The sequence below is a fragment of the Ictalurus punctatus genome, chromosome 3 (genome assembly GCF_001660625.3).
Source record: "Ictalurus punctatus breed USDA103 chromosome 3, Coco_2.0, whole genome shotgun sequence".
NCBI lineage: Eukaryota > Metazoa > Chordata > Actinopteri > Siluriformes > Ictaluridae > Ictalurus > Ictalurus punctatus.
In genome coordinates, this window is record NC_030418.2 from 23,370,734 (window position 1) to 23,383,929 (window position 13,196).

Genomic DNA, 13,196 nt, shown 5'->3' on the forward strand with positions numbered 1-13,196 from the left:
TGGCCTCCAAATGGCTCCCTACATCCTGCTTTAGTGCCCTACATTTACTCTAATACTGGTTTACAGTCTATGTAGTGTTCTAAGCCATTTGGGATTTAGTCTTTGGTTCAGTTTCCAGCTGTTTAAGCAGCCATTTAAGATGTTCGGTTATTTGAAGGCACATTAAAATGAGTGAAAAGTAGTCTGAAGTACAGACAAAGCCTCTTTTCAGATACTGACACCTGTTCCGTGAACCATTTACTGATCGACTTACATAATAACTTAATTACTATTTATAAAGTTGTGTTATTTCAGGACATGAGTCCATGAAATAACACTCACATGAAACACCATATCACATTGCTTTGTATGCCCGGCTAGCTCAGTCGGTAGAGCATGAGACTCTTAATCTCAGGGTCGTGGGTTCGAGCCCCACGTTGGGCGAATAATATTTTTCACCGTATTCTTAACCATATTGACCTATGGTCAGTTATGGTATTGCGTAGGACGGTGTTTTAGAGATGAAGAAATCTGTGTAAATTTTAGAGTTATTAAAAGTAACATGAGCAAACACAAATTGGACAATTACCGAGTGAACAGCTCGAACATGTCCCTGGTGGTCTAGTGGTTAGGATTCGGCGCTCTCACCGCCGCGGCCCGGGTTCGATTCCCGGTCAGGGAACTTGCTTTTTAACTCTTTGTGGAGGGACTGTATTAAAGCTTCTATTCTGGAAAAAATTATTAGTGTATTGAAAACTGACAAGTTGTAAATGGTACCTTAAGATATATCTTTATGAAACAGACCTCACAGGACTTCAGTATTATGATTATCATTGCTAGTCTCTTTGCTAGGCCTATTGTTTTATACATTTGAATGGACTCTTTCTTCTTAGTGGAGGCTTTAAGATAGTGTAAGATAATGAAATAATTTAAACTCATAATATATCATGTCCATGTATTTATTTGAAGAGTAAATATATAATATTGTCAAAAAAAAAACCCTTCAGGATGATACAAGACTGAATCACCCGGCCTGGGTTTATTATGCGACTGTGACTATTATTAATTATAATAATAGTAATCTAACACGCGGGCAGCAGGGATTGTGTGTGCTACAGAGAGAGAAAAAAGTTTCACGGGTTTCCCTTCCTCACAGTGACCTCACCTCATGCCTTCGCTGTAGCTCGTCGCCGCAATCACTGCCAGTGACGACACTTTTCACACCAAAGGATATGGAGTCTACAGCTCCAGATATTTACCATGACAAATATCTGTCTGGCGTCGCAATTCCTCGGCGATGTGTCGGCGAGCCTCTTTGATGCGCCTTAAGTAGTTCATACATACGTAACGATCGCCTATGGGCGAGTGCCGATTGCTTGCCGATTTGCCTCCGATCAAAGGGTTTTTGTCGGCGAGCTCGGCATGCAAATCAGGCATAAAATCTGGTCGTGTGAACTAGGCTTTAGTTCAAGCTATCCATGATTTTTCTCGGAGAAAATTAATGGTAGTGATCCGGGTTTTTTTTATAGATACAAGAAAAAAAACTTGTAATCCTTGTCTTTGAATTATTTTACGGAGCAAACAGATTTTACTCTGAGAGAATCCATGATGGAAACCAAACCGCTTGTTGAGAACCTGACCAAGAAAGTGGTGATTAAGACCATAGAGACAAGAGATGGTCATGTGATTAATGAGTCTTGTCAGCATCATGAAGACCTGGAGTGAACTGCATACAAAACCTTTTTTAAAAAAAAAGCTGCGTAAGAAGGTTTTGCAGAATGTTAAGCACCAAGTGCACACTACACTGAAATTAACTACACTGAAAGTGTGAAAGTAAAGGGTTAGGGTAATTTATGTTTTTTTTTTTATATAAAAACCAACCTCCTTCGAGCCGGATTCGAACCAGCGACCTAAGGATCTCTGATGTTCACCACTACAGTCCTCCGCTCTACCAACTGAGCTATCGAAGGGCTGAGGTCTATCTCATATCATGCAATGAAAAAATGTGGCTAGTAATAATATGTAGCCGACTAGTGGTCGAAAGGTGATTTTGGAATTAAATGAATAAAAGATGACGTTTGCGCCCTCTAGCGGATAAAAAACATACATTAAAACAGGTGGAGAGTCAAAAGTGTAACCCATGGGTGCTCGACAAGGACAGCAATCAACAACAACAACAATATGAAGTTTATAACTGAAAGCGTGATGAGTATGTCAGAGCGAGGTCGTGTGATTTAAACTGTTCTGAAGTTTGGTTAATTCTAACTGTCACTGGGGTTTAATCACTTTTTCTCCGTGCACTTTTGGCATTTTTTACTTGTTTTGGGTGAATTCGGGGCACGGCGACCAATAACATGAGTAACGGCGTTTAACATGATGCGAAATAGAAGCATTTCCTCTAGTGGTCTCAGAGTTTTGGACTACACTGTATCTGTACTTACAGATATGCACATTACCATGGGGTATGAGTGCTCATTGAATGGTTTGATGGAGAATAAAATGATTTAAATCATATACAAATTCACTGTATCTCATGCCAATTCAATACATGTTGTAAAAGATCTAATACTGACATGTTAACATTCACACCACAATCAGCAAAATACTAGTGGATGGAATACATCTGAATTGTTTGATGGAGATTAAAATTGTTTAACCCGTATACACAGTCACCAGATCGCAAGACAGTTGAATACACAGAAAATTTAATAATGCCGTTTTGGACAGCTCTCACAACCACCATCATCAAAACACCAGTGGAGGGAATAACTTTTGTAAGAATAGTGATCATCCTTGTCCTTTGTTTGTTTTTTTTATGTGCAGCCCACTTCCTGTCTTTTTTCTAATTATTGTAGCTACATTAATATAATTAAAATGTTTATATTTAGTGTGTGGAACCACAAGATTAAGATCACAATCAGCATAGTATACAGTAAACATATTCTTTATTGGGTTTATATATTTGGTGAGTGTTGCTGTTGACTCTATAAGTATACTAAATCTCAAGCTGGGGTAATGAAAATGTGTAGTGGTAGTGGTGGCAATAATCATGTAGTTCAATAATCAGGTTATGGGTATGTATAGAAAGTAGACAAACTGAAATGTTTTTGAATTAATCAGTCAACTGTTTCTGATTTATTGCCTGTTAAAGAAATACTAAATAACCTATGGTAGTAACCTGAAACCTCTGGTAGTACCGTGTCTAATTCTAACTCGAATTCCTAGCTTTGCACACTTTCCCTCCTAACGGGTTCAGGCTAAATGTCTGTATATTTCAACTAAATATTTTTCCAGTGTGGAAATATAAGGATCATTAAGAGCTCTTTCCATTTTACACAAAAATATTATTATATGAGTATTGAAAGTAGGATAATTCTTTTAATTATTTCAATTATATTTTAATTAAGTGACATAAACAGTGTTTATTAGACAATGTTCTCAAAACAAATAATTTTGTTCATAATCATATCAGCTTCAAAATGATGGACAATTAGTCATCTATGTCCTTTAACATGAATTTAGGTCAATAGCACAGAAGTATGCATATCCACTTCCACAGTTAGCGTTAGACCAGCCAACTGAAAAAAAGGTTAAAAAACAAACTTTAGAACCACATTTAATCTGAATGAAAGCTGACAGGATCTCTGAAATAAGTATATGAGTATATCAGAACAAAGTATATCAGTATATCTGAAAGAAAACAGACATGCAAATCAGCAGAAAATGAACATTACCATTGTTCCTCATGTAAGCACATGGGTAGCTGGACACACTGCTCAGTGAGTACCAGTTAGTGTAGTAGAACCGAGCTGTGTCAACCCACAGCCATGTTCCCTACATAATACACAATCATATGTCTTAGAGAATAATAATAATATCAATAATACAGAAACATAAATGGCAATGGCTTAATAGTTTTATATATATATATATATATATATATATATATATATATATATATATATATATATATATATATATAATTTTATTTATATACTTTTTTTTCTATTACCTGAAAGTTGTAAGCACCAATCCAAGCCTGTGATAGACCAGACATTTCAAGGAAACTCTGCAGGAATCTATGTTCCCCAAGGTTGCGTACAGATGCCAGTCTTGCACCTTCAGTTACACACTTTGCCTAAAGACATAAATCAGAAGAAAGAAGGAAGGGAGGGAGGAAGGAAGCAAAGAAAGAAAGAAAGAAAACAAAAGAAAACAAAGAAAGCCCTATAAATGATCAGACATTGTCCTGAGAAACATTTCCTTTTTAAAACTTTCTTTGTCACTTCCTTCCTTCCTTTACTCTGAGTGTATCTTAACAATCATTTTCTTTATCCTACTATCTTTTGTTTTATGATTCTGATATTTACCTCAGCATTGAGCCAGGATAGACCTGACCTCATGAGTCGAAAGCAGCGGGATTCATATTTAAGCCATCCAGCTGGACAGTAGCCCAACTTAACTGTGGACAATAATACACATCTCTGTTTTTATGCACAGATTATTTCTACTGGTTCAATAGAATGTACTGTTTAAAAAGTATTTTCTATTTGAACAAACCTTTTTTAATTTACTTGATTAATAAGATTACCTTCAGCAGCAGCATCTACTTTGAGAGCTTCCTCCTTATCTTCAACTGAAGACACAAGTGATCATGTGTTACTACAATATTGTTTATGGTTCCCACAACATCACAAGTACAGATATGGTTATAGCAAGAAGAACCAATACACCAGTATACTGACCTGCATCGTTCAACTCCTCAACAGCCTGTTCCCCTAGAGGAATTAACCAAATTGTCAAATAACCATAGCCACAAATGATTATCTTATTAAAATTTTATATCATATGTTTATATAAGTATAAATGAATAAACAAATTTATTTTGAAAACACATTTATTTAATTATTCTTTATTCCTCAAGGAAACAGCAGGAGCTTCCACTATCATTCTTATAATAATAATAATAATAATAATAATAATAATAATACATTTACATTTACATTTACATTTATTCATTTGGCAGACGCTTTTATCTAAAGCAACTTACAAATGAGGAAATACAAGCAAAGGGGACTACTACTACTACTACTACTACTACTACTACTACTACTACTACTACTAATAATAATAATAATAACAACCAAATGTAAGACATACTTATTAGAGTGTTTCATTACATTCCAGACTGTTCATTGTTGGTGGTCACTCACCTGGAAGTAACTGATCCTGCACAGGTTCAGTCTCAATTGCTGCAGCTGCAGAAACAACATGAATGTTACATTACAAACAATATAACACAGGTCACTGTGATTAATAAAAATCATCACACTATGTTTAGTATTTCTAGCTTCTCACCTGTGGCAGTTCTCAGTGTAAAGGCAGCACACAGCAGCACACATACAATCCAAACCTTCATGATGATGACTGTAGCTACATGGGAAAAAAAATATTTTAAATGTGATTTATGTCAAACAATTTCGGCTCACCAAGTCCATCCTCTGTCTCTCCTTGTGATTTTAGTATTGAATTCTACGCCCTATTCATTCTCAATCCAGATTGAACCTTCACAATATGTTGTTTTAAGCTCCTGTTAAGTTAGGCTAGGGTAAAAAATGGATTTCAATGTCAATAAGAAAGCTAGAGTACCGATTTTTGAAATCTCAGGTTGTGTCTGTCTGGCAGAAATTGAGAGTAATCTGTTGAATGAGGTTCCCAGCATGCCTTTTATACCATTCCATAAGTTGCACTCAGTACACCAGGAGACATCACTCCAGGAACATGTTCCCACTATTAATTTATGGTTTACAGTAATCTCAATTATAAAACCAGATCATAGAAATCTGTTTCTGCTCAAAGGTGTCAGTGATAGATAATGACAGTGATAGATTTTCTATGTTGACCTCTGTACACCAGGATGCAGTGTGATTTATTGTAAGCCACCAAAACACTCACACTTAAATGATAAGAATTGGTTCATGCTTTTGATGTTCAATAACGCTGGCCTGTCTAGAGTTTGAATATAAATCACCCACAGGAAGCTGCTTCACCTTTACAATAACAATAATCAGATTCCTGTAAGCTGTATAATATTACCATTCTATCGTCAATGATTAATCAATCAATAATTAATCAATCACTCAGTCATTATGGTTCCAGTACAAAATCTGTTTACATTGTTAAACAATCAATACACAAATACCATCTCCAAATAAACAAGCATTTATATATTTAAATAAATGTATTTATATTCATGTATATTAATTCATTCATTCATTTAATTGCTAATTTTTACATTTATTTAATTCAAGTGGATAATGTGTTAAAAACTTTTCCGTAACACTTTATAATATTTAAATACTTGTCGATGATTTCATTAAAATTCTGCTGATATGACTGAAAATTTGTTTTTGAAGTCCTCTACTATCCATAAATTGTTATGTACGGAATAACATGATGGACGCTGTTGTTATTTAAGCAATATCACAGAAGCAAGAGTGCTGTTGTAGTGAATATCAGCACCGCTGTAGGAAGGTTTTGCCGGTAATCACAGCTTTGCTGACATTCACTGTAACATAATTGTCTAGTGCAATATTAGTTTTATGCAATAGTTCTTTAACCAAGAATTGAATATAATTTAATAATGAGTAACTGACATTTTAGGTCAAGAGCTACCTATTTCAATTATTATGTACAAACAATCAAAACACTCAATCAATGAACCTTAAACAACTGAATAAAGAACAATTTATTTATCTAACTCTCACAACTTAAATTCACATCAAAAGCACGTCACATGTAGGCCTTTACAAATTTCAGTGTATCAAGTTCACATCAACCTAGTTTAAATTTACTTGAAAATCCAAGACTCCCTACACAATTTGATAATTCCTAGACCATAGACCAATTATATGTCTCCTTCTCACTTTAGACTTCATGTATTCAATAAGTGCATTCACTCATTCAATCTCAGTTAGTGAAATGACTTTCACTGCAGTCACAGTCCACAAGAAAGGTGTAGGCTGGAATGTATCCCCTTAAACGCACTCGTATAGAGTCATTTAAATGTTCTTTTCTTAGCCCTGTTCTGAATTTAGATTTAATTACATTTGTCTCAGAAAAAGCTGCCAAAAAAGTAGCCAACCCCCCCCCAAAATAAATAAATAAATAAATAAATAAATAAAAATGTTTTCAGGGCTACCGCTCAAAGATTTTTGTAGTTTTCTGAGTCTACTAAGGTTCTGAAACATTGTGAATGTTGTTTAGTTTTTAGTTTGAGTTCATTTTGGAAATTTATAATCTCCATCTCCACCTGCTCTGTTCTCACTCACATGTATCTCCATGAAGGGGTTATGGTAATGGTAAATGGTTTGCATTTTTTTAACCTCAGCGTTTCAACAATGCGCCTTACACTGCACTTACTCTACAAAGCTCATTCACCCATTCACACACACAGTCACACACTAAAGGTAGCAGAGCTGCCATGCAAAGCGCTAGCTTGCCATTGGGAGCAACTTGGGGTTCAGTGTCTTGCCCAAGGACACTTCAGCATGTGGATTCATGTGGGCCGGGAATCAAACAGCCGGGAATTGAACCGCCAAACCTACAATTAGTGGACAACCCGCTCTAGGGTTGGCAGTGAATACCATACAGGGCTCTAGCTTATCAAAATCATTAAACCTGTCCTCAAACTCCTGCCCAATCTTACACAGCAGGATACAATACTTCTGAATATTCACACATTTCACTATTGGTATCACTCAGGTTGTTTGTTTTCGCTGCATAAAATTCCAGTTATACTAATAGTTTGTCACATATTCAGCTGTGGTTTCTTTAGGAACTTTTTCTGCTGGTAGAGCAAAAATTATAAACAAAATATTTAGCCATATTGTGTGGGAAATGTTGTATAAAACTAATATAACACTACACAGTTGTGTTGTTGTAGTGAATATCAGCAAAGCTGTGATTACCTGGAACCCAATTCCTACAGCCGTGCTGATATTCACTACAACAGCACTCTTGCTTCTGTTATATGACTTAAATAACAACAGGGTCCATCATGTGTTATTCTGTACATAGCAATTAGGCTACTAGAGGATTATGAAACAAACTTTCAGTGATATCATCCATTAGAATTTAAGTATTATAAAGTGTTACGTAAATTAAAAATATATATATATCTGTTGGATGTAAATGAATTAAACATTTAACAATTAAATTAATTATAAATGTTATGCACATAAATATAAATATGTTTATTTTTAATATATATACATTTTTTTATTTGGAAATGGTATTTGTGTGTTGAATGTTTAACAATGTGCAGTAAAGAGATTTTGTACTGGAACCATAAAGATAGAGTGAAGATCTTTACAGATAATATTATGCCGCTTACAGGAATCTGTCTATTGTTATTGTAAAGGTGCCACAGTCAATTTCAGGCTAGTGTTATTGCACATTAATAGCATGAACCAATTCTTATCATTGCAGTGTGAGTGTTTTGGTGGCTTACAATAAATCACCCTGTATCCTGGTGTACAGAGGTCAGAATAGAAAATATATCACCCTCATTATAATCACTAACATCTTTGAGCGGAAACAGAGATCTATGATCAGGAATTATAATTGAGATTACCGTAAACCACACATGAATAGCAGGAATAGCAGTGATGTTTCCTGGTGTACTGAGTGCAACTTATGGGATGGACTGGTATAAATGGCACGCTGGGAACCTCATTCAACAGATTACTCTCAATTTCTGCCAGACAGACACAAACTGAGACTTGAAAATGTGTACGTAATGTGTACGAGACGTAAAAATGTGTACTTTCTTATTGATACTGAAATGCCTTCACATCCTAGCTTAACTTACCAGGAACTTAAAACACTATATTGTGAAGGTTCTATCTGGATTGAGAATTAATTGATTTGGATCACATGTAAAATAATTTTATTTATTTTTCTATTTTTCTAAGAATAAAGAATAATTAAATAAATGTGTTTTCAAAATATATTTGTTTATTCATTTATACTTATATAAACATATGATATAAAATTTTAATAAGATAATCATTTGTAGCTATGGTTATTTGACAATTTGGTTAATTCCTCTAGGGGAACAGGCTGTTGAGGAGTTGAATGGTGCAGGTCAGTATACTGGTATATTGGTTCTTCTTGCTATAACCATATCTGTACTTGTGATGTTGTGGGAACCATAAACAATATTGTAGTAATACATGATCACTTGTGTCTTCAGTTGAAGATAAGGAGGAAGCTCTCAAAGTAGATGCTGCTGCTGAAGGTAATCTTATTAATCAAGTAAATTAAAGAAGTCTGTTCAAATAGAAAGTTCTTTTAACAATAAATTATATGAAATCAATAGAAATAGACTGTGCATAAAAACAGAGATGTGTATTATTGTCCACAGTTAAGTTGGCCTACTGTCCACCTGGATGGCTTAAATATGAATCACTCTCCTTTCAACATGAGATCAATTCTGTCCTGGCTCAATGCTGAGGTAAATATCAGAATCATAAAACAAAAGATAGTAGGATAAAGAAAATGATTTTTAAGATGTACTGGAAGTAAAGAATGGAAGGAATTGACAAAGAAATGTAAAAAATGAAATGTTTTCTCAGGACAATCTCTGATCATTTATAGGACGTTCTTTGTTTTCTATTTTTCCTTTCCTTCCTCCCTTCTGTCACATAATTCATGTAATGGAGGTTAGGACTGATCCAAATGCAGATAAGAGCTTTATTATATTATGAGAGACAGGCAGACAAATCCAAATTGTAAAACATAGACGTGGTCATAAACAGGCAAAGGTCAGGCAATTGGCAAACAGGCATAAACGAGGAAAAACATAATCGAAGAACAAGGGTGAGAACAAGATTAAAACTATAACACATGAAACGAGGAACAAAGGCTTGATATATGGGAACCTCAAAGTAATACTTCGCGACGAACAAAGAGAGACACGAGGGGTTTAAATACTAAACATAATCAGGGGTGAACACAAAACAGCTGAGACTAATGATGACACATACGGTAAACAGCCAATGACAATACAGGGTCAGAGACAGGACAAACCATAACAAAACACACATGTCAAAAGAAAACAAAGTCAATGTCACTGAAAACCTGGAAGTGTGTGCTTATGCTTTGGGCTTTGGTGCGCGCTGCATGCTCCAGTGCTTAGTGTGAGGGGAAATTGTGACACCTTCCTTCCTTCCTTCCTCCTAATTATGTCTTTAGGCACAGTGTGTAGCTGAACAGGCAAGACTGTACAAAATCTGTTAAACATTCAATGCAACGTTCTAAATAAACCAATAAACCATTTATATATTTAAATAAACATATCTATATTCATATGCAATAAATAATTAATTAACTTAATTGCTAAATATTTAATTAATTTGCTTCCAGTGGATAAAATTGGTTCAAAAATTCTCTGTAAAACTTTATATTATTTAAATTCTCAAGGATGATTTCATTAAAATTGCTTAAAAATGCTGATATGAGTCAAACTCATGAAATGTTTTGTAATGCTCTAGTAGCCATTAATTGTTATGTAAGGAATTTAATTTATACAACAGATGTTTAAACAAAAATTTAATAAGCAACTGATATTTCAGGCACAGTATGGCAAAATATTTTGTTTATTTTTGTTTTGCCGGGAAAAAAAGTTCCCAAAGAAACCACAGCTGGATATGTAACAAATTGTTAGTAGAACTGGAATTTTATGTAGCAAACACAGACAAGTATATTACCAGTGTTCTTCTAGTAACTATCAGCACTTTTGGAATGCTGGTTGTCCAATCAAATAAGTAGACCAGGAGTTTACAGAATCCCTGAAACGCAAGGTGTGAAAAGTTTTTAAAATTTCTGTCATTATTTTGACTTACTGACTTGTTATTCCAATTTACTAACTCATTATTTCAACATAGTATCTCATTATTTCGACTTATTAACTCATTATTTTGACATCTTGTTATTTTGACTTAATTATAAATACACCTCAATCATAATAAACCAATTTATTGAATATTCTTTCACAATTCTTATTATTTATGCTATTTATATGTTACTTAATGATATTCAGGTGAAACAAATATGTTTAATGAGACATAACTGGAGTATTTATACAATTACAGAAGGGGGCACGGTGGCTTAGTGGTTAGCATGTTTGCATTTCACCTCCAGGGTTAGGTATTTGAATCCCGTCTCTGCCGTGTGTATACAGAGCTGGCATGTTTTCCCCATGCTTTGGGGGTTTCTCTGGGTACTGTGGTTTCCTCCCCCAGTCCAAAGACATGCGTTGTAGGCTGATTGGCATTTCCAAATTGTCCGTAGTGTGTGAATGGGTGTGCGATTGTACCCTGCAACGGGTTAATAATAATAATAATAATAAGAATTTATTAAATAAATTAATTTATAATATACAACTGTGTAGAATGCATACATACTTTAATACTAAATACAACCCCAATTCCAAAAAAGTTGGAACAATATGGAAAATGCTAATAAAAACAAAGAGGAGTGATTTGTAAATGTACTTTGACTTGTATTTAAACAAAAAACATATAAAGACAATGATGGGTTGAGACTCACCAATCTGCCAACAGATGCGTCAGAGAATAATCCAACACTTTGAGAACAACATTCCCCAAAGACAAATCGGTAGGATTTTGGGCATTTCACCTTCTACAGTGCACAATATAATTAAAAGATTCAAGGAATCCGGTGAAATCTCGGTGCGTAAAGGGCAAGCCCAAAAACCTCTTTTGAATGTGCATGATGTCCAATCCTTCAGACATCACTGTCTTAAAAACCGTCATGAGTCTGTAATGGATATCCTGACATGGGCTCAGGAATACTTTGGTAAACCTTTCAGTCAACACCATTCGCCGGTGCATCCACAGACGCAAGTTAAGGCTTTACTATGAAAAGCAGAAGCCATGCAACCAGCTGGCGCCTGTCCTTTCCCTGGGCTCGGTTGTAGTGGGTTGTTTTAAAGCCACTTTCCCCACTAGAGCTCTCTGCCAAAGCAGTGACTCTGCCTGGTCCACTGTTTCCTGCACCTACCATTTTTCCCAGATAAAATAGACACACATAGACAGGAATATTCTGTAATGGCATGTCTGTAAGCACAGACATGTGCATATACGTGTATGCTTTCTGAAAATAGATTAAATGTTTATAAAATAAATATGTGTGGAACAATGTAGGTTACAAGTATGCAAAGTAGTGATCCTTTGTAGTCTGTGTATAGTTTATGCAATATGTTATATGATGTATAGTAATTGTTTATGCACTTATAAATTTATTTAACCTGTAATGCAAACACAATCCCATTTGGTTTCCTCAAGAATTGAGGAAAAATTCATTTGTGTATTGAATGTTTAACAATGTACAGTAAACAGATGTCAGATAGAAATGAAGTGAAGATCATTTGCTTTCATGAGGAACACTAGTAAAGTTAATCTTCTGCTTATTTATGTTGTTGCCTGCTTTCATTCAGATTAAATGTGATTCTAATGTTTGTGTTTTCTCTTTTTTCAGTTAGCTGGTCTAATGATAAATGTGCAAATTGATATGCATCCTTCTGTTCTATAGGCCCAAGCAAATGCTAAAGCGTCTTCTGCTCAGTGTTCCTGGGATAAGCTCTGGATCCACCATGACCCTGACAAGGATAAAATGGTTACTGAAGATGAATGAATGAAAAATGCCAAATGGGGCATGTGTGGTGCAGCTCGATTGACCCGCAATCAGTGTGTAACGCCTAACTGTACTGCGCTTGCAACCAATCACTGATCACCATTGTTCCCCATGACCAGTTACTGATTACCACTGTTTTCCAATGACCAATCACTGATCACAACTGTCAGTCCCACCCTTGCATTTATTTGTTCTTCTTTTTAAACTTCCTTCTTGCAGATATAGTAATAAACATTTCCCTACTATTCAATTTTCACAAATACTCAGTCAGCACATCTTTTTTGTTCTTTTATAGTATTTTGTAAATGTACTTAGTTCAAAGATGACTTGTTTATGTAAGAAATAACTTCTAATCTACTTTTACCTATTATTTTTACCTAAATTTGTAATTTGATGAATAAAATCAATATGCAAATTAATCCATGTTGTCATATAGAGACCCACATTGCAGATTGTTAGTTTAAAAATCCAGAAAATAAATAAATTAATTAATGAAT

The 13,196-nt window shown here is 34.8% G+C and overlaps 1 protein-coding gene, 1 long non-coding RNA gene and 3 other non-coding genes across 5 annotated transcripts; 3 read left to right on the plus strand and 2 right to left on the minus strand.

Annotated features, from left to right (window-relative positions):
• Positions 1 to 350: 350 nt before the first annotated feature.
• trnak-cuu (transfer RNA lysine (anticodon CUU)) lies at positions 351 to 423 on the plus strand. Its single transcript has one exon. It is a non-coding gene; the product is annotated as a tRNA-Lys (tRNA).
• A 166-nt stretch (positions 424 to 589) lies between these two features.
• On the plus strand, positions 590 to 661 carry trnae-cuc (transfer RNA glutamic acid (anticodon CUC)). Its single transcript has one exon. It is a non-coding gene; the product is annotated as a tRNA-Glu (tRNA).
• A 1,200-nt stretch (positions 662 to 1,861) lies between these two features.
• On the minus strand, positions 1,862 to 1,949 carry trnay-gua (transfer RNA tyrosine (anticodon GUA)). Its single transcript is given in 2 exon segments — positions 1,862 to 1,897; positions 1,913 to 1,949. It is a non-coding gene; the product is annotated as a tRNA-Tyr (tRNA).
• A 718-nt stretch (positions 1,950 to 2,667) lies between these two features.
• LOC108263323 (struthiocalcin-1) lies at positions 2,668 to 5,735 on the minus strand. The gene is made up of 9 exons (XM_017464003.3): positions 5,629 to 5,735; positions 5,338 to 5,412; positions 5,193 to 5,237; positions 4,725 to 4,757; positions 4,571 to 4,615; positions 4,350 to 4,441; positions 3,992 to 4,117; positions 3,714 to 3,813; positions 2,668 to 3,557 (listed from the first exon to the last, which is right to left on the minus strand). Exons 1-9 carry the CDS (start codon positions 5,699 to 5,701, stop codon positions 3,487 to 3,489), a joined length of 660 nt encoding a protein of 219 aa, XP_017319492.1. The 5' UTR covers positions 5,702 to 5,735; the 3' UTR covers positions 2,668 to 3,486.
• Positions 5,736 to 8,733: 2,998 nt separating this feature from the next.
• Positions 8,734 to 12,868, plus strand: LOC108263322 (uncharacterized). Its single transcript, XR_001812140.3, has 5 exons — positions 8,734 to 8,772; positions 9,094 to 9,126; positions 9,236 to 9,280; positions 9,407 to 9,496; positions 12,598 to 12,868. It is a non-coding gene; the product is annotated as an uncharacterized LOC108263322 (long non-coding RNA).
• Positions 12,869 to 13,196: the final 328 nt, after the last annotated feature.